General features: G+C 43.2%; 2 protein-coding genes across 3 annotated transcripts in view; one reads left to right on the forward strand and one right to left on the reverse strand.

Annotated features, from left to right (window-relative positions):
• Positions 1–10,428, forward strand: part of LOC102463687 (putative tRNA methyltransferase 9B) — a 108,357-nt gene extending 97,929 nt beyond the window's left edge. Inside the window, exons 4-5 of one of the 2 annotated variants that reach the window (XM_075919189.1) lie at positions 3,584–3,748; positions 10,093–10,428. In XM_075919189.1, coding sequence (XP_075775304.1) covers positions 3,584–3,726 — 143 coding nt within the window. In that variant the 3' untranslated portion in view covers positions 3,727–3,748; positions 10,093–10,428. Of the gene's footprint in view, positions 1–3,583; positions 3,838–10,092 lie in introns of those variants that run through there. The other variant, XM_075919188.1, reaches the window with a different exon arrangement.
• RFC3 (replication factor C subunit 3) lies at positions 2,116–21,321 on the reverse strand. The gene is made up of 9 exons (XM_075919187.1): positions 21,050–21,321; positions 17,461–17,598; positions 14,041–14,108; positions 10,422–10,519; positions 8,823–9,004; positions 8,276–8,412; positions 8,090–8,188; positions 5,439–5,508; positions 2,116–2,434 (listed from the first exon to the last, which is right to left on the reverse strand). Exons 1-9 carry the CDS (start codon positions 21,134–21,136, stop codon positions 2,243–2,245), a joined length of 1,071 nt encoding a protein of 356 aa, XP_075775302.1. The 5' UTR covers positions 21,137–21,321; the 3' UTR covers positions 2,116–2,242.
• Between the last annotated feature and the right edge of the window lie 73 nt (positions 21,322–21,394).

Raw genomic sequence — 21,394 nt, forward strand, 5'->3', positions numbered from 1 at the left:
CAGTTGCCTACATTAACCACCCTAGTTCGAACTAGGGTGGTAGTGTAGACATACCCAGAGAAAGAAGCCCACATGCAACCTGGGCCCAGCTTCTTGCAAGCCTTGAAAATTTGGACTAGCCACTGGAATTTGATGTGGTATACAATGAGGAGATAGTGGCATCTAGGATAATAGATTCGTATCATCTTGTGTTGCTTAGCAGGTCCACCACTGTATTTGCAATCAGCCAGCTCTTTCCATGGCTTAGGTGTGCTCCAGTCGTGAACAGAGGCCAGGAATGCATAGCTTGCTGTGACCAACTTGGCATCTTATAAAGTAAACTACTGTACAGCTTTCTTGCAAAAGAGGGATGAAAGATAGTGCTGTAACTGCTGGTTTTTTAACCATCCTATCTCTGGCAGCTGTTGGGAAATGCTGGGGCAGTTAAGAGTCTATGAAGAACCAAATGCTGCAAATAACCATGGCCATGTCTACACTACACTGAATATAAACGCTGCCGCGGTTCATCTTCTGGAGTTTGATTTAGCAGGTCTAGTGAAAACACACTAATTCGAAATGAGAAGTGCCCTGTTGACACTAGTAGCTCTGCTTCTCATGGGGAGTAAAGGAAGCCAACAGCAGTGTTTGTTCCTGTTACAGCTACCTCCAAACAGTAGGAGGTTAAGAGACATCAACTCCAGCTATATAATTAACACAGCTGGAATTGCGTATCTTAAGTTGATCTTCCCCTTTAGATTCAGAGGGGTAGCAGAGGTAGTCTGTAATTGGAAAAACTTAAAAAACAACTAATGGTATAGCAGCACCTTAAAGTCTAACAAAACGTGTAGATGTTTAAGTGTAGACCAGACCTAAGAGACAAGAAACCCTTCTCAGCTTAGTGTGGTGCAATTTTGGGGTAGGAGGATTGTATTGTGATACTGAAGATTTCCTTTGAGACCATGTTATTTCATAACTGTGGCCTGTTTGCTGCACCTTTCTCTCAAGCAGCTTCAATGTCCATGACTAGAGTAGACACAGAACTAGGTAAAAATGCTGAACTGACCCAATATGTGATTAAATCAGTTTCACTGTGCATGTTTAGAATAAAAAAAATAAAACCTTTATCTTCAGCACAGAATAGGGTGTATGTAGTATAACATCAATTTTAACTTGCTTTATTCTGTGCAGAAGTTAAAAGGATTTTTTTTAAATCTAAACATGCACAGTGAAACTGATTTCTCAAGAAGCCCTGCATTAGCATCACTATTAATTATCATACTGTTTTCATCATGCTCTATTTGTCCCTGGAGTAGAAAACAGTTGAAATGTTCATTTTCACAGTATCTGCTCTGTTGGATTAATTTAATTCAGCATTGACAACAGTGATAAAATTACATTTCAGCATCTACTGCAATCATCCTACAAGAAATTAAACACCTTGCACTATGACAATTTGCTTGTGCTGTAAACTGGCGAAAATATTTCCACCTCCAAAATTTATTTACAGCAAAAGTAACTGAAATAAAATAGCCATCTGAAGGGGTTCTAAAGCCTGGTCCACACTGGAAATTTAGGTTGAACATACTCTCATTAGGTCAATTTTTTTAAACAACGAGTCCACACTACCAAGCCTGTTCTGATGACTTTAAAGGGCCACTAAAGTTTATTTTTGTGCTCTTGTTTTCATGAGGAGTAACACTAAATTCAACCTCACAGGGTCAACTTTAGAGTAGTTTATGGGAACTGTAATCTTAATTTTAAAAAGTAAAAATGACAGTTTAAACCAGTACAGTGAAATTAGCACAAATTATATTGTTCTTGCCCCTTCTGGCCTAACGGGTACTGCTAAGGGAAAAATTTCCGACGAGGCATGCACACACCTACATGGAATGGACACGAGCAACACATCTCAAAGAACAACAGTTAAAAGGTAAATAACTGTTCTTTTCTCTCTGAAAGCCAGGCACTGGCTAGACTGAACACTGTTGAGGTTAGAATGCGATCTTGCCAGATATCCAACATTTAATAGTATCTTTCTGGAAAGTTTATATATACTGGAGAGAGGACTAGACTGCCTCGAAGACTTAGCGTTAACAATAAATAAAGTTCTTATTTGGCTACTTTTACCAAACGCAATGAAGAAAAGAAGAATTTATTTGACTTTGACCTTTGGCTTGTACAACATAAGTCACACAAAAGTAGACTTATTAGCAGAACTGTGAATGTTGCATCATATATATTTTATATTAAGTTCAGTGATATCTTAGAACATCATGTCTTCTAGTCCATCCTCCATAAACTTTTTATAAAGTGCCATAAACTTTGCCACAAATGCTTCCAGATGATAAATGGCTTTGTTGCCCAGTTGCAGTCGGTGTTCATAGAAAGCTGCCATGTGTGCAACCTCGCCTTTCAGCTGCCCATCACAGTTATTTAGAAGTTCTAACAAAAGGCCCTAAAAAAACAGGAAAATATTGCAGTTTTTAAAAAGAACAAAATATTTCAAAAGTAGGGTAGCAAGGCAGATACTGTTGTTAGGCATAATATACACTGCGTTCACTGGCATTACACTGTGTACATATAGGTATTGGAAAGTTATGTTAACTGGATGCATTGTGCTCTTCCCACAATTCTGTTCACCGAGGTCAAGTATCCTACAACACTTTACAGAACTGAGGTCAGCAGTGACATTAGAAAATAGGAAACTTACCCTAGATTAGATACATTAGTGATCTACTGTAGGTACAAGTTCAGGAAGTGCCTTCATTTCTAATAAGCTGCAAGCTGTAGCATTGGAAAACAAGTCGAAATTTATGGATGGAATCTTAGATAAGGGCCTTATCAAATTTGCTGTCATGAAAAATGTATCACTGACCATGAAATCTGGTCTCACCCATGAAATCTAGCTAGTTTAGGGCAGGGGCAGAGCTGGGAGCTCTTATTATGCACTGGTCTCCCCAGATGTTAGTCCTAACTGGTCTGGGGAGAGACAAGGCTTCCCCTTCCCCTACAGGGCTGCTCCCAGGGTCAGGTCAGAACCATCTCTAAGAACCTCCCCCAGTTGCAAGTAGCTCCAGGACTGCTGGCTGGGAGCCCAGCTCTGAAGGCAGCTGTACAGAAGAAAGGGAGTCAATACTGCAACCCCTATACAATAACCATGGGATATCCCTACCACCGCCTTTAGAACTGTAGATTTAAATACCTAAAATTGTGACATTTATGATTTTTTAAATTCTATGACTGAAATTGACAAAAATGGACCATGAATTTGGTAAGACTCTATAAATGATGCACAGAGGGTTTTAGCTTGAGAACAGCCTCATTATAACCAAAGTAGTATGGGGTGTATTTTGGAAGTATGCCCTCCTTATAAGATTAACTAAACATGCTGTGAGAACGTGATTCTATGCTTCTCTAACACAATTCAAAAACCTATTTCGCAGAAAGGCTGGCGGTGTATTAACTCCTTCTTTTTGGTTTCACATTGTTTTGATAACAGACAAATGTATCCGCACTTGGTTATTTGACCTTGAATATTTTTAATATCACAATTGTAACCAAAATCAATTGGCTATACTATTAATCAACACTGTCATTTCCCTAGAAATAGCTGAGCAAGGAGCATCATCAACTCACTCAATGATCCAGCACAGCAAAAGTTTTCAAGAGCTATCACATCATCTGTCCAATAGAACTAACTTGGAACTTGAGGAATATTGTCTTTCAAAAACTTCTCTCTCGGGATGAATTCCACATCCTGCTAAATCAGGTAACAATGGTGCAAGTGAACAATTTCTGCCTCACTACAGGTTGGACCTCCCTCCTCTGGCACTCTTGGAACCTTACTGGTCCCAAACAAGGGGGTTTGCCGAATGAGGGGAGGTCCTTCCCAACATGGCCTGTGCTGCCCCTGGCTAGGACTCTAGCCGATCCCCGCTGCTGCCTGCCTGGCAGTGGCTCCCCAGACTGGAGCTCCACACCTGCCGGGGCTCTGTGGCCATCAGGGCTGCAGGGGCTTCACGGCTGCCGGGACTTTGCAGCTGCTGGGGCTGGGGCTGGGGCTCTGTGGCTACAGAGATGGCTGGGCTCTGCAGCTGCTGGGGCAGCTGGGGCTCTGCGGTTGCTGTGGCTTCTGGGGCTCTGCTGCCACTACTGGCCCATGCTACTGCTCGGCTCCAGGGGCCAGAACTCCCTGCTGCGCCATCCACCCTTCCCTGACATGGGGCCCCTGGCTCAGTCGCACCCTCCCCGCTGTTCCTGCTCTGTGGCCTTACCTCCTTATATTTGGACTCTGTGGTCCAGAAACATCCATGGTCTTGGTGGACCACAGACATTGCCAGACCAAAGAGTCCTGGTTAAAGGAGGTACAACCTGTACAGGCTTCACAAAATTGACTGCACACAACCCCTACTGATGTCATTGGGAACTTAGCCTTGAGGATTCTTCATTTGACAAGGGGAGTGCAATCTCAATAACATTTATCAGAAATGGATGTAAATAAGTCATTCTGTTGAGCTTACTTTAAAACACACAAGAGAGACCAGTGCAATATTTTACCACAAAAAACAACAAAATTATTGATATTTAAATGTTTTATATTTGAGAAGAAAGGGAATAAAGCCATTGCAGAAATAACTCAAAGTGAGTGAGCACCAAATCAGCACAACTATACTGCACAGAAAAAGTGCAAGTTAGCTAAGGGTATGTCTACACTACCCCCCTAGTTCGAACTAGGATGGTAATGTAGTCATACGGAGTTGCAAATGAAGCCCGGGATTTGAATTTCCCGGGATTCATTTGCATAAAGCCGGCTGGCGCCATTTTTAAATGCCGGCTAGGTCGGACCCCGTGCCGCGCGGCTACACGCGGCACGGACTAGCTAGTTCGGATTAGGCTTCCACGAGGCATACAGCTAGTTCAGATAGGAAGCCTAATCCGAACTAGCTAGTCCGTGCCGCGTGTAGCCATGCGGCACGGGGTCCGACCTAGCCAGCATTTAAAAATGGCACTGGCCGGCTTTATGCAAATGAAGCCCGGGAAATTCAAATCCCGGGCTTCATTTGCAACTCCGTATGACTACATTACCCCCCCTAGTTCGAACTAGGGGGGTAGTGTAGCCATACCCTGAGTGTTTAAGGATACTTGCATAGAAAGTGGACCTTATGGTTAATGTCACATAACAGTTGAACCTTGCCAAATGCAAAGCTTTTCCAAAAACAGAAGAAAACAAATTGTCTTCTCTCAGCTCTGATCTTGCAAATACTTCTGCACAGGCTTATCTTTGAACATGTAAACAATCCCTTTGAAGATCCTGAAATCTAAATGTTAAGCATGTGCTGGATTGGTTTGTTGTTTTTTTTTTTAAAGGAAAAACAAAACTGAATCTTTTTTTCCTCAAGTTTGGATTCTCCTTGCTCTAAGTTGATATAAAAACAGTAAGTGCTAACGAGTTAGATTACCTTCATTATTATATCAGGAGGAATACAGTGGGTTAAGAGTTCATAAAGCCGTCCACGAACTTCAAGTAACCTGTTGGAATGAAATCATGAAATGTTCTATGATTCTACAGTCATGTCCACAAAGCCTGTTTTCTCTATGTATAATTTTTTTCCCCTGCAGGACGACAGAGTGACATGATCATGTCACAGCCTCCATAGGCTGGGAGGGTAAAGCCCAGCCCTGCCCCTTCCACTTAAGGCCCCACTTCTGGAGCCAAGCCCCACCCACTACTAGCCCAGCCTTCCCCAGCCGCTGGGGGCAGAGATGCGGCTGCCATGCCATGGCCTTGGCCTTCCCCAGCCACCAAGGACAGAGCCAGGGACTTAGGGATAGTCCTTGGTGGGGAGAGGGGAAGGAAGAGGAGGAGAGAGCTAGGGCTAACGCAGATTTGAGTAGGGGGATGGTGGTGGGGGGTGGGGAAATGAGAAAGAGAACCAGGGTTGCTCTATTTTTAAACAACCTCAGATTTGGAATGCCAAGCATAATTAAGTTCCCTTAGCCTGAAGCCTTCCTCTAACATTAAGCAATGTGCCGTATTTCCAATATATACGGTCAGCCTCAACATACACATTACATAAACTGAAAGATGGGACAGGGGTTAATAAAGTTTTGGGCTGTAGCTATGACATTCTCAGCTGAATATGGAAAATACAAAACTCCAGAACATGCTGATCTGTATACTAGAAGCTGTCATGTAACAGATTAGTGCCAGATTACCCAAATCATAGTTTCCACCATTTATATGGTTTCAGTTCTTTAACTTAACACAATGGCATGAAGAAAGAAAAAGAACTGGATCATTATAGCAACATACAAGTTTAAATCTTCTAGATAACTTTACACAAACACTCAGTCAGAGTGGAAAGAGAGCATACTATGTATCAACGAATACATCTAAAATTTCACATCAGTATCAAATCCACAATAGTACTGTATACGTATAGGATACGTACAAACCTTTTAGCTACCAGGCCTTCCAGCCTCACAATGCAGTTAATGGAAATTTCTTTGTTGTCCTACAACACTGCAGTGGTAGAACGTGGGTTTTACCTAAACTTAATTAAAACAAGCCTGAACTTTATACAGGTGTCAATGGCCCAAATGAAGATGTTTTCTGGCTCCATTATGATATTATCTATTGACCTGAAGGGAGACTTGAAACAAAAGATGTATGTAATATCATAAAGTGCTACATTGTCCTGCATTTTGCTTCAACTACCCCAGACTAACACGGCTACATTTCTATCACTATGTAATATCAGGCAGCACTAGATGTTTTCAGACTGGTGGTGGTAGAGACATTTGATGCATACTAAGCAGAGAACAAACTGAATGGAGCATTAAGACCAAGCAAGAGTCAGAACAAAATGAAACACTGGCACAATAATCCAAAACAGAATAAGGACAATGTGAGACAATCACAATAGCAACAATGTTTTATTTCACTTTAAGAAATAAGACCATAGCCAGAAATTGGGACTTTATTGTTTAACTCAATTTGAAATTGTGAAAGTAGACTGAATTATATTGTAAAAGTAGAATGAATTAAAGAAATGTTTGTTTCTTTAGCAGGAAGAGAGATGTTAAGGTAAAGTTGTTTGTGTGTAAGCAGGAAGGAGGATGTTAAGGCAGAGGACAATGGTTCCACTTAAGGGTGATAGTGAGACATTAACAGGAGATTGGTAAGAGTTAATAAGGAAATGAGATACTTGACTGACCCCAGGTAACCTTGTCAGTTCACATCCTTTTTCAATCCTTTTATCTGTATAAATAAGGTGGCTTGGATTTGGGAGGGGGTCTCACTTTTCTGGATGTATTAGCGAAGCACTTTGCGAATGAAACAGAGTGGTCAACAAAATTGAGAGTCCTGAGTCTAAGGGTACGTCTAGACTACATGCCTCTGTCGCCAGAGGCATGTAGATTAGGCTACCAGACATAGGAAGCGGCGATTTAAATAATCGCCTGTTTGTCGGCTCAGCGCGATAGTCTGGACGCGCGGGTGTCGACATCAAAGGTATTTGTCAACCACCCAGGTAAACCTCATCCCAGGAGGCATACCTGGGTGGTCGACAAATACCTTTGATGTCGCCACCCGCACGTCCAGACTATCGTGCTGAGCCATGTAAATTTAAATGAAGCGGCGATTATTTAAATCGACGCTTCATTTTCCTATGTCTGGTAGCCTAATCTACATGCCTCTGGCAACAAGAGGCATGTACTCTAGACGTACCCTAACTTACCATCAGGTAAACTTTTAGCATGTTTACCACTTTTATCATTTAGAGCAAAACAGACCAGATCTGGGTTCAAATTCAAACTAGTGCTACAGAACTCCAGGCTACTGGTCTGTGTTTATAACAGATATATAAATTTAGGTCAATCACATACTGACAGCGTGTCCTCTTTATTTAGTAATTTTGTGACAGAGGTTAACTTTCACTAGTTTCTAAAATCCAATCTAGCCATCTCCTGTTGATTATAAACCCATTTCCTTTGGATGCAAAGCACAGACATTCTAGTACAAAGCTATTAAAATGTCACAAAACACATAATATAAAGCACTTCTTAAGCTCATAAGTATGAAAGATCATAACCAAATAGCTCCACTTACCTCTGGGGAGTCTGCTGACTGACAATGGCATTTGCAGTCTCTCTCAGATATACCTCCCAGTCCGTCTCAGGGATGTCCTGATCAGAAGTGAAAGGATACCTGCACAACAAGCAATCCCTCATATTTTAGCAACAAACTTAGAGTGGATACAAAAAGTAACCTACATTAGTTTCTCTAATGACTTACTGCTGGACTCTACAAGCCTCACACATGAGCAACGCCTTCCGAAGATTTCTGCCAGACTTTTCTGCTAGTCTACGAGCCAGATCCTGAGGAAGAGTCAGCCCCTCCTTCTTGCACACACCAGACAATACATGACAGATCTAAATAGGAAAAAGGTAATATGTCAATATAGTTAATATACGCATTGTAGCTGTGGCTATGGATATTAGAGAGACAAGGTGGATGAGAGTCTAAGAATATTACTTCATCATCTTGTCTCATTAATAGTGAATATATGACAGACTTCTCTTTTAATGAAACATTCATAGCCCAATGACAGTTTTCAAACTTAAGCATCTCTAGAACAGCCACCTCTTTTTTGCAATGATCAGCCAGGTATAAAGAAGCAGCTCCAGTCTGCTCAGTGAATGGATACTGTGCATACTGATCAAAGGAAAGTCATGGATGACAGGCAGAGACAGGGCATTTTCTGTAACATACTTTATAAACACAGAGTAAAAACTTGGTTGAGAACATTTATACTGGAGGCTCATTTTGCTTCCAAACCTACATCTTCAATACTGGGAGCAGGCACTCGCACTGCCAGACATCTGCTTTGAATAGGTGCAATGATTTTTGAAATGGAATTGCAACATAGGATCAATCTGCAGGTGGCCATATATTTCTCCATGGTCCTTCGCAATGCATGCTGAGCATCTTTAGTAAGTTTATCAACTTCTGTCAGCAGCACCACTGCCAGGGGGAATACAAAAAAAGAAGAAAAGAGAAGCTTAAATTATTTTGATTAGAAGAGTTTTGATGTAAACTTAAAATTATTTACAAAAATGAACTTTAAGTCAGTTTAGAAAGATAACGAAGCAAGGCGCACAGCAAGCAAGGTGCAACATGGTCCTATGGACCACTGTGCTGGGACCCAGAAGACCCCGGGTTCTATTTTCAATTGTCACAGAGATGAGACATTCTGATCAAGCCATTTCACCTTCTACATCTGTTTCTCTCTCACAGTTCTTCAGTCTTACCTATTTAAAATGTACTCTCTTCAAGGCATGGACTATAGGTGTTACTGTGATGTAAATAATCAAATTGGATGTTTAAGGCCAAGACAGTCACTGCTTGTACTATGGCTAATACAATAGCTATCAATGTTTTCTCAAGAATTATAAGAAAGGATTGCATCTGAATTTCCTGAGAACCTCTGGTGTAAGGAAGTTTCAAAGCAAAGAATTTATCAGGACACTCCTCTGATGACAAACTCATCTTTAATTTTGATAGATGAAGACAGAAGAAAACCCATTGGGCTGATGACTGGAGGCCCTTCCATGCACATTGCTCTCCAAGGTTATATAGTTTCAAAGCAGTTAGTGAGCATGGCATATTTTATTGGATTGTAGCAGATTGCTAAAATTTGGTAATAGCTCAAATTTAATGTTGCCCTGAGAACTGTGAAGAAAATGGTATGGTATATCAAAGCTAGGACTACTACAACAATATTTCTACTCTAGTCCCTCATTTTTCTTGGGGTTGTCTCATTTTTCATTTTGTATCTCTCTCTGGTTTGGAGGTTTCTTGGTTTCTGCAAGGAAAACAGTTGTAGCAATTTCTATATGGAAACAGTGAAGAGAATAACTGGTTCTAGATTAGCAGCCCCTTTCTCTGTCTGTAGTTGTTCCAGGTATGAAATACTTCTGCACTGAACACTTCATACATAGTGGGACTGCTTAAAGAAATTGAAAATTACAAATATATGTGAAGTAAGTAATATCTTCATAGCCTCAGTTTAATCCATTCAACTATACTTAGTCCTCCTTTGTTTCCTTCAGCTACCAATGCTACATGAGGCAGACTGATACTGATGGGCTATCACCTATAATACATCCATCCATAATGGATACCTGTCTCTGACAAAGAAGAATGAAAGGTGACCAAGTTTTGGGAAAGCCGATATATAGCTCACAGTAACAATAAACAAATCAAGATCTGCATCTATACAACTTCAACATCTTTTGGGACAATCACAGAGAGAAACCAATGCCATAAAAAGATAAACATCTAAGGCAACTGGTCGAGATACAAGTTGGAAAAAAGACGTGTTTACATCTCACATACATCTTCTGACCTAGGCAAAACATTCACAGAGGCTCTTACTAACCTTTAAAATCTCTTTGAGTACTTGTCTCAAGCTGTTGGGATTGTGCTACTGTCTTCAATAACTCCTGAATTACTACACGGTCACTGTTTCCTGCATCACTATACAAAGAATTCAGATAACAATTGATATTGTTATAACACTTCTTTATTTTGAAAGTGCCCATATAGTACATTCTTCTAACTCCAGTATTTTTTAAAAGCACAAAATATAGCTTTTAAAATAAAGGAAACAAGATGGACTCAATTTAGAATTCATTTAATCTTTAAAAATTGTACAAAAAATGACTACTGGCAAGCTATTGTCCTAACATTTTAAAAACTCATACCCTACATGAATTTGCATTTTATATGTACTTCGGGCCACTGACCCACAGAAAAATCAGTCGGGGACCACACAAGTGAGGTGCAAAAAAACAAACCTTCCAAAAACTCCCAAGCCTCAATGATGAGGCCCCAACTGAGATACCTCACTCCTCTAGCACTCCAGCTCCATGGGGGAGAACGGTAGACAGGACTGAAGTTTAAGGCCATATTAACTCTTCTGGGGTTCCAGGGTTAGTGGATTTTGTGGGCCCCTCTACGCTCTGAGGTGGGGCCAAGAATGAGGGATCCGGTGTGTGGGACAGGGCTGCCAGTGAGTGGGATAGGGATGGGGGTGCACAATCTGGGTGGAAAGTAGGGTACAGGAGCAAGCTGGGGGTAGTCTTGCCAAGAGGGAGGGGACCAAGCCAGGAGGTGTCTGGTCAGGAGGAGCAGGGTGGGGGTGGGTGTCTGGCCAGGAAGCAGGAGCAGGATGCTGGTGGGGGTCTGGCCAGGAAGGAGCAGCAGGGTCCTGATGGGGGTCTGGCCAAGGGGAGGGGCAGGGTGCAGTTGGGGGTCTGGACAGGGTGCAGCAGCAGGTTCCTGGTGGGGGTCTGGCCAGGAACCAGGGTGCTGATGGGGGTCTGGCCGTGGGAGAGGAGCAGCTCGGCCAGTACCTGGGGGTCTCCAGGGACAAGGATCTCTGGGGCAAGATCTGCAGGCAGTGCTGGAAGAAGTGCAGTGTGGCTCCTTTAAGAAATCCAGCTGCTCCAGATCCTATGCCACCATCTTAACTACCTCGCCTCCACCACCTTCCCGGAGCACAGGGATGGAAGGGAAAACAAGAAAGCACGTGCACTGTTGTGGGCAGGGGAGGAGCACGTGCTTTCTTGTCTCTCCTTCCTTCCCCAGTACTGCCTTCCTACCTTCCTTCCTGTGGCGTTGGGGGGGGGGGGGAGTTCCGAAGCTCCCCCCACACCGCAGGAAACCAGAGCTAGCTCTATTTTTGCAGGAGGCTGTATTGCCAGAACTGCTCCTCATTAGGGGTGGGGGGAGCAAGGAGGGGCTGGGAATCTCGTTGTGGTGGAGGGGAACTGGGGAGTGGGGGGACTGGCAATGCTCCCACGATCGACCAATCGATCGCAGCTGACTGGTTGGTGATCACAGCCTTAGGGTATAAGTAATAAATGGATCCTCCACCAGTGGGGAATTCAGCAGTCAGCACTGTCAAGGATGGCTACTTCAGGTATAGGACTGAAGCCAACTCTCCTCCCACACAAAAAACAATATGCTCACAAAACAATACCATGCATTTTCTGCAATGTTGTTTTGGATGCTTCTGACTCCATAACTAAGAAGCTGATCCAAATGCCATGCAACATTTAGTGTTTAGTTCAAAGGCGGTACAGATTCTCAGCTTGAATACCAAACAAGAAGTAACAGAACTGATACCAAGAAGCAGCAAGATGGAGTAGAGAGGCTTCCCTGTGTCGTACATTTTCAATGACTGACAAATGCATTATATTATGAAGCCTACATCTGTGACTATAATCAGTACAAAAATGATTTTCGTTTTAAAATGAGCTTTTGCCATGGAGCTGGGACATGGGAAGCTTTTCATCACTTAATATGCAAGTTAGGAACCAAATAAGACTCCATGCAGAATCTCAAAATCACACTTAAATGACAAAACATGCAAATTGAGATAATAGTGTTGTCACTCCTTGAAATGCTATATGTTGTGCATCATCACACATATATTGGTGGTTTGACCTATGACAGAATGATCAGTTGGCACAAGGAGCACCCAGGGAGTGGGGTCAGGGTGCAGGACCTCGCTCTGCTAACCTGGCGCTTCAGCCAGGGAGTAGGATTCGGGGCTTGCCTGTTCCCTGGCTGGAGTGCCAGGTCGGTGGAATGGGATAAACTTCTGACCCTGCTCCCCGGCTGGAGTGTAGCAAGCTTCTGACCCTGCTCTGTGGCTGGAGGACCAGGCAGGCCGAGTGGGGAAAGCCCCCACGTCCCAACACCATTCACTGAACGTGTACCTGGAATCAGAGGGGACCCTGGTCCATGTCCATTGTCCTATGCAAGGACGTCAGGGAGGTGGTTCCAATTCCTTCTGCCCTATCCCTCCCCCTGCCATTGCTCCCCTACCTGAAGTAAGGACCCAAGCAAGTGTCCAGTCATAACTGTGCCACTGATCTGCACATTGTGGTGACAGCAATGCACATTATAAGTGAATTCATGCCATATATAAAAGTAAAAGGCAATAATTTATTGACTGTGCATAGCTAAAACCAGGGCCCCCCTAAAAGTGTAAATCAAAGCCTGAGTGTATTTGGGACAAAAAGCACTTTCAATGGAAAGAATCTTATGTTCTAATGTGTCTTCCCAGAAGGATTAATCAATATCTCTCTCAGAAAGTTTAGTGCAGGAATATAAAATATAATTCATGATTCAGTTTTCTAAGATACTTACATATAAAAATTACAGAATTATTTTTATATAGGCACCTCTCTGCTATAAAAGTCTGGTTAAATATTCATGGCTGAAGAGGTAAGTTAAGCTTGATGTTATTTTTCTGTTTCAAACATTTCAATTAGGGATGTTAATTAGCTGATTAAACACAGTTTGAGTAGTCAATGGAACTTTTAAATGTATTAAGAGCCATTAGTTTTTCCATCCTCCAGAATAGGGATATTAAATTTCGATTAATCAACTAATTGAGTGGTCGATGGAATGTCCATCAACTACTCAATTAGCTGATGGAGAGGAAGAGTGCTCACTAACCTGGATGTGCCTCTGCCTTTGAAATGTAGCAAGAGCCCCATGTTTCAAAGACAGAAGCGCAGCAGTCAAGACCCAGTACGACAGGGGACTGCCTGAGTCCCCGCTTGCACCGTTTCCCCCGCTGCACTTCTGCCTCCCATGCCCCTCCACAGAGATGGTTTGGGGGGGAACTGGCTTTTAAGCCAGCTCTCCCCAGCACTGGCTCCTATTCCCCCTTTTGCTGCCTCTGATACAGAAGCAGCAAGTTTGGGGAGAGAGGGGGGACGACTAGCCAAGTAGTGACTTGACTACCCGATAAACCCAGGTTTATCAAGTAGTCGACTAGTCGCTTACATCCCTAACCCAAAATCCTGTATTTAAAAAACCTGGTCTGTACACTTAGGGCCTAAACTTGCAAAAAAAATAATTTCTTCAAAGGAACTACGGTACTTGCTTGAGAAAAAGTTGCATCCTGAGAAGTCAAGACTTTTAGAAAAATCTGATGATTCAAGTATATATCTTAATATTCCTTTTTATTATGAATTTACCTTGGGTTAACTTCAAGATGATAATTGCTTGCAATGGTGCTCATTTCAATTTTCTTTTTAGAGGGTGTCTGTGTAAAAAACAAAAAGGAGTTAGATTTCAAAGCATCTTACTCTTAAAAAAAAAAAAAGTCAGCTTTTAGATTTGAAGTATCATTGGCAGGTCTGGTAGCTTGGCAGCAGCATTATGACAGAAAACCTGAATTTAGGATAAGGCTCATGCCTCTTTCTCTCCATGTGACTGGAGGTCAGGAGTAGGGATGTTAAGGACTAGTCGACTATCCGATAAGCATTTGCTTATCGGATAGTCTGTTGACTAATCGAGTCCATCCCCCCCCTCCGCCCCCACCACCACCTTGCTGCCTCTATGAGACAAAGACATCAAAGGGGGAGGGGAAAAGAGTATTTCAAAGCAGCAGTACCACACAGCTGAGCCAGGGATTAGCTGTGTGGCACTGCCGCTTTGAAACCCCAAGGCTGCATTTCCCCAGAACCTGGGGTCAGCTGAGGAGTCCCCAGCTGACCCCGGGTTCCACACAGCATGAAGCGCAGCACAGAGTCTGAAGTCAGTAGGGGACTCTGAGTCCCCTGTTGACAATGGGCTCCATGGCTTTGAAATGCACAAGAACCCCTTCTGGAGACTCTTGTAGATTTGAAAGCAGGCACCCGCATGCAGCCTGGAGTCAGTGGGACTTCCAGCAGGGGCTCTTCCGCATTTCAAAGGAGGAATGCGGAAGTGCCTATCAACTAATCGAGTAGTCGATGGAAATTCCATCGACTACTTGACTAGTCAATTAACCACAATTTAACATCCCTAGTCAAGAGTATTGGGATGTGATTAAACCCCTAAAATGAGGATGCGGAACCTTTTTTGGGTCAGGGGCTGCTGACCCACAGAAAAAAATCAGCCAGGGGCCAAACACAAGTGAGAAGCAAAAGAAAAAAACGCCACCCTCATTGATGTGGCCCCCAACTGAGAAGGAGAAAGATACTCCCCACATACCCCATGCACACCAGAGCCTGCGGGGGGCAGCCTAATAGATTTTGTGTGTTCCAGCCCCACATGAGAGAGCAGAGGGCTGGAGTGCCTGTGTGAGCTCCCCAATGCTAGTGGGAGTGGGGTGCTGAGCCTCAAGGGACAGTTCCAGGCAAGCCAGGTGCCACATCCAGCCCCAGGCCTGAGATTCCTTACCTCTGCTCTAAAACATTAATGATGGTTGTTTACTATGAGAGTTGATTCTACTATCAGAATGAATACATTATGGACATTATTTAATAGATGTGTGTCATCTTTCAAACAGTCATATTAAAATAGTTTACAGAACTCACGAAGGTTTCTTCTCCATGAATTTTTGGAGGGAAGTGGGAAGACATGGAAGCGAATTCCTTTCTCTCAGTATGTAACTACAAATCTGTGACTGGTATAATTAACATGAACATTTATTTTGCCTCTGAATTTGGATCCAAACTGATGTATTTTTACCACTAACAGGATACATTCTCACTATGTAGAGAACAGTCTTTAAATGTATTTCTTCCAGTTATCATGACTATGAATCACCTCCAATTCAAGTGACTTTATTAGAACATTTTTTCTAGGACCAATTAGATGGGCATTTCCCCTATAAACATCACACTCTGTTTCTTTATTCTAACTAAAAATTACAAGAAAAATAGTACAGTTGGCATGCCTATCCTGACACCAATATCCAGAACAGTCTACTATTTTGTTTCCACTATCATTTGCCTGTTCCCCATACTAACAAAGAAGGAAATGAGTAGTATACCAAAATCAGTGGTTCTCAATATTTTATATTGGTGACCCTATCAAACAGCAAGCCTCCGAGTGCAGCTCCAGTTATACATTAAAAAACACGTTTTTATATTTAATATTATTATACATGCTTAAGATGAAGAGGGGCTTTGGGTGGAGGATGACACCTCATGTAATAATCTTGTTGCCCGTGAGGGGTCACAACCCTCAGTTTAAGAACACTTGCTATAGATGCAATAGTTACTAAATTATTTCTGTTAAGTAACAGCAAGGAATAAAAACAATAATTTTTAATAAGATGAGTCAGATTCAGCAGTAATGCTGTACCTTCATATGATATTTAGACCACTGAAGGAATTATAAAGTAATAATAGAATTCTATATACCATAATATGAAATTTTAGTGTTCTTCTGTCGATTTTGCTGATTCAAAGATTCATAATTATGCAGCCAGAAGGACTATTGTGATTTTCTAGTCTGACCTCCTGTGTAACAAAGATCTCTGAATTAATGCCTGTTGGAATGTTTTTCTAGAAGACATGCTCTGGGGTTTACTCTTGATTTAAAGACTGCCAATGGTGAAGAATCCACACTGACCCTTATTAAGTTGTTCTCATGGTTAATTACCCTTATTGTTAAACAGTTGTGCCTTATTTTTAGCCTGAACCTTTCTAGCCTCAATTTCCTGCTACCGGACCTTGTTATATCTTTATTTGCTACATTAATAATAAAGATCTTGTCTGTTTCCAAATGGCTGGGAATTTCCGCCACTGTCTTTACCTGCACCTCTGCAGGTACGAGCGCCTGAAGCTCCCATTGGCTACAGATCATCATTCACAGCCAATGAGAGCTTTGGGAAGAGGTGTGTCAGGCTGTACCACTTCTCCCAGCTCCCATTGGCTAGGAATAGCAATCCACGGCCAATGGGAGCTTAAAGCGCCCGTCCCCGCGGAGATGTAGGTAAAGACAGTGGTGACGACCTGCCAACGGCTAATTCTGGCAAACCACTGCTTATTGCCCATCCTGACTTGGACTGATCCAGTTACCCCTTAAAACTCCCTCTTTTCCAATAGGACTTTCATTGATAACAGCATCTTAAACAACAGATTTTCAGTGGCTGCCTTGTTCCCCGAGCACTAACTACCGAAACAGTTCTTTCTTCCTGTTGAAACTGTCACTATGGCAATTATGTTTGTCAGAATTTGTTATATTATAAATAGGAGAAAGGTAACATAGGTTTATAAAGGCCACAACATAGACAAAAGTGAATTCCATCAATTGAGAATTAGTTAACTTGAATTACCATTAAGCAAAAGTTCAAATATTGGGCCCAATTATGATCTGAAGTATATGAGTAAATTCTAAGCAATGCGAATAAAAACAATATGAAATAAATCAGTATCAGAATCTAGTCCACAATACTTAATGCTAAGGATATATCCTGCAGTGCAGCCTAGTCACAAAGTGCAAGTGTGATGGAAACTAACAAACTAAAATTACTTTGTAAGAGAAAAATGTTCAAGTGACCAATTTTATATGTGAGCTTGAAATTTCTACTAAGGTGAAGAAATCTGAACATCATATAGAAGAAAAGATGTATATATACATAATTACTTTCTTTAAAAAAATCCACATAATATATTTCTTACTGTTATGCTCTGATGTTCAATTCTCAGTTTTTCCACTCCTGCACCATACAGCTCCCTTAACAAACACATTATCCTCGTCTTTTTTCCAGCTCCAGATGGTCCATACACTAACAGATGAGGGAAGTCACCACATTGAACCTGCAAACAAGGGCAGTAAAACTAATTTTAGCAATGTTTCCCCTATGCTAGGAAATTTACACATTGTATCAGATGAAAACTTCCCTTATGACATTACTATTAAATACTTTTTCCTCGCATAATTCTACAGTACATCAATTTAAAATACAGCAAAGAATGAGTGGCTCCTTGAATGTCTTTTTTCCAGATATACATCCATCACATATGCTGTGTGCCTCTGAAAATTAACAAAACAAACCATCATCTTTATTTTGAAAAAAACTGAAGTACTTTCAGGTATTACATTTGCTCCTGAGACACTTGCCAATTTTTGTGGTTACACAATCATTTCCATCTTTTTAAAAAGATGTTTCTGTCGTGCTTGTTGCCATGTGAACAGCTCTCACAAATGGAGACTGAAACAATGAAGCTACCCACAGAATAACTAAAAACAGAGAAAACTACAGTAATTACTCGTTTAACACATGCTCGCTTAACACATTTTTCGCAATAGCATGATTTTTCTTAGGGAATGTTTTTCAAATAACACAACCATCCCCGAAATAACATGAAAATAATCAAGTGGCGGAGTACTTCGTGTGCGGTATAAGTTGGTGAAAACAGTGGTAATACACATGAGCGGATGAATACACATGGTCACAGCACTCCTCCTCTCACTCACGTGTTTATCTTTATGTTTTAACAAACTGGCGACTTGGTGTTGCTAGATATCTTGTGTTGCTAGATATCTAATGTTGATGACCCAGCACCAACAAAAAATTGACTTTGCCACTACCACTTGAAACGCAACCCCCACCTTTTCCATTATTTTTAATGGGAAAATTGAACCCACATAGCACATTTTCGCTTAGCACAAACATTTTCAGAAATGCATCTATAATGTTAAATGAGGAATTACTGTATATCTCTGCTCTCTTTCAGCTACAGTATTACTTGTAACACTATAGTCATACAAAATCATAACTTTAAGATAGTGTCTCTAAAATAAAACCAATTTTTGTTTCTCAAAGGGGTAGTAGCTGGTTTAAAAACATATTTCACTAAGACCTAACTTCAAAGTTAGTTTTATAGTTAGTTATACCAAGAATTGCAGAATGCAAAGAGAAGATCTTCTAGTCCTTAGACAATCTAGATAAGACCCAGGACAACTGGGGGCTTGAACGAATATTCAGTTTTGTGCCCATGGGTTTTATTCCCATATTTGACTTTAAACCCTGGACCAAATCATTTATGATCTGATAGTTTCAGAAATGCTAAACACCAACAGCTTCCATAAAAATCAGTGGATGAGGTGGATGCTCTGTGTTTCTGAAAATCATGCTAATAAATCTACCCTTTCCTCTTTTCCCACCGTCTGCTTAATGGTAATAGTGATGGTGTGAGGCTTAATTCAGCAATGTATATCAAATACTTGCAAACCTTTGCATGGAGTGTATTCTACAGAAGGGAGAAGTTTTGGTTTTCCCCTTGACTTGTCTTCACTGCAAATTAGCTTGAATTACTACATGAGTTGTTAGCCTAGCTCAAGTGACGGTATGTATTTACTACAGAGCCTATGTTAGCATGTCAGATGCAGACGCAGCCTATACCAACAGAAGGAGGTCAATGTAAGAACATAAGTTCCATGAACAGTGTTATGCATGTTGACAGAACCCTCTTCCATTGACATAGGTACACTGGAGGTTTTGTTGGCAAAGCTACTGTAGTAATATGAGGGCCTAAAACAAAAGCCCATGTAGCACAGGCCTAGTGTGAGGCCTGAGGTCTAGCTAAACAATGGACAAAACATGGCTAACATAAAGCAAAGCTAAGTTGTGAGCAAGAGGCAGACCCCTGCTCGTAGAACTTGGTACAAACAGGGCTGAAAGTGCAAAACACTAATTGGTGATAGGCCCAAGTGTAGAGGCCAGGTGTAGAACAGTAATTGGTATTGGTTATAAATTGAAAGCACATGGTACCACTAGCTCATTAAAAAATACCTTAGTGCCCACACTCCCCACAGATACTGACCCAGGTTCAGGAAAGGGTCTAAAATGACAGCATGATGGATGGAGATGGTCATATCTTTGACCAATGTAGCTATGCTGACATAACTTAAGTGTAGCCCAAGCCTGAGAGTGACCATACTGTGAAAGAACATTCAGACTACCAGAGCAATCTGATCGGAATGGTGACCCGAGGTGCAGCTTCATTGGCTAAACACCTGATGAGTTGTAACTGGCTGCTCATCCCCCCTGCGCTACTAGAGAAACATGAAACACCCACTCCCTTTCCATGCCACCCACACCAGACAAGCCAGTTAAAACTCAAGCTAAAGATGATGGTGTAGAAAGTAGGGATGTGACAGTATAGACCTGTAAACAGTTAACTGATGAGCCTGGCCTCATCCATTATTCATGGTTACAAGCAGCCCCTGCCTTGCTACCTCTGTATCAGAGGCAACAGTGTGGGGCGGGGGACAAGTGGGAGCTGGTGCTCAAAGGGAGCCGGCTGCCACCGGCCCCCTCCCCCGCATGCTGCCTCTGGCCAGGGGCTGTATCAGGGGGGGGGGGGAAGCAGGCGGCTCCGCGGGAGCTGGCATGCACCGGTGTATAGGCAAAAAGTGAAACCTCTCCGTTTTTGTGACCGTCACAGTTTCTGTCATACATACATGACATTTGGTACAACTGCTCAGGAATTGCTACCTTTGCTGGCTGGTTGCAAATTCAGAGAAACTGTGTTTTTTGGTAGAAAAATCTCTCAATTTGCTACCTCCTGTCTAACGGACTCAGGGGATGCTGGTGTTTTGCCTTGGGCGGGGGCCTTTTGCTCCTGGTCCATGGGTCCCTAAACGGGGGTTTTGTCGGCGCACAGGGTCTGGCAGTGTCCCCCAGCCTGGGCTTAACCAAGGCTACCACCCCCCACCCCCCTGATTTTTCAAATTTCGCCCCTCTTCTGCAGCTAAAAAAAGAAGATGGATGCCTCCAGACGGTACATTTCTGCCCCATGATCAGAACCTGACACACACACCCCTGCAATTTGCCCCCCTTCATCATTGTAAACACCTCCAAAGAAGAGGAAGCCAATCTGAGGGGGCAGTGAGGGCAGAGAGAGGGCAGCGGCTACAGCGAGGGACACGGAGTTTGCTCAGTTCGGGTGCGCATGCTCAGTGCACCCAAAGTAGCAAATCCTGAGAAGTTAGTGTTTCGGTCGCTGCACCGGCCTGTGAACACTGAACATTTCCCGCGCGGCCCGGGGGAGGGGCTGGGGAACGGGGGGGGGGGGGGGGACACGAGGAGGTTCCCGCGCGGCCCGGGGGAGGGGCTGGGGAACGGGGGGGGGGGGACACGAGGAGGTTCCCGCGCGGCTCGGGGGAGGGGCGAACACACAAGGACCCGGGGAAAGGGGGAGGGGAGAGAAGGGGGAGGGGAGCGGGGGGGGGGGACACGAGGACCCGGGGCCGGTCTCTCACCAGGTTGCGGAGCTGGGCCGCCTGCTCGCGGTGATAGTCCACCTTGCCGAGGGCGCAGGGCCGGTACTTGTCCGCCCAGAGGCTCATGGCTGCGGGGCCCAGGCAGAGCGGGGTTGAAAGGCGCGCGCCGCCCCAGCTCACGCTCAAGCCCCGCCGAGAGCAGCCCCTACTACGGAGGCCGCCTCGGGCCAGACCTGTCGGACTCGCGGAGCTGGCAGAACGCGCCCGGGCGGGGTAGGAGGCGCGCGGGGCTCGGAACCGCCCCGCCCAGGCTCGGGAAGGGCCGCTCGCGCACAACTGAAGCCTGGCTTGGGGGCTGGGGGGAGCAGCTGGAAAGCAGGGAGT

The sequence above is a fragment of the Pelodiscus sinensis genome, chromosome 1, assembly GCF_049634645.1.
Source record: "Pelodiscus sinensis isolate JC-2024 chromosome 1, ASM4963464v1, whole genome shotgun sequence".
In the NCBI taxonomy this organism is placed as follows: domain Eukaryota; kingdom Metazoa; phylum Chordata; order Testudines; family Trionychidae; genus Pelodiscus; species Pelodiscus sinensis.

Bases quoted from the DNA above. Each gene is read 5' to 3' on its own strand.
- RFC3 (XM_075919187.1), bottom strand. From the start codon at position 21,136: ATGAGCCTCTGGGCGGACAAGTACCGGCCCTGCGCCCTCGGCAAGGTG. The intron at 14,109-17,460 runs GTAAGAAATATA...TTTTTTACACAG, and splicing joins TTGAACATCAGAGCATAACA to ACACCCTCTAAAAAGAAAAT. The intron at 5,509-8,089 runs GTAAGTGGAGCT...TCATTCCAACAG, and splicing joins AGTCAGCAGACTCCCCAGAG to GTTACTTGAAGTTCGTGGAC.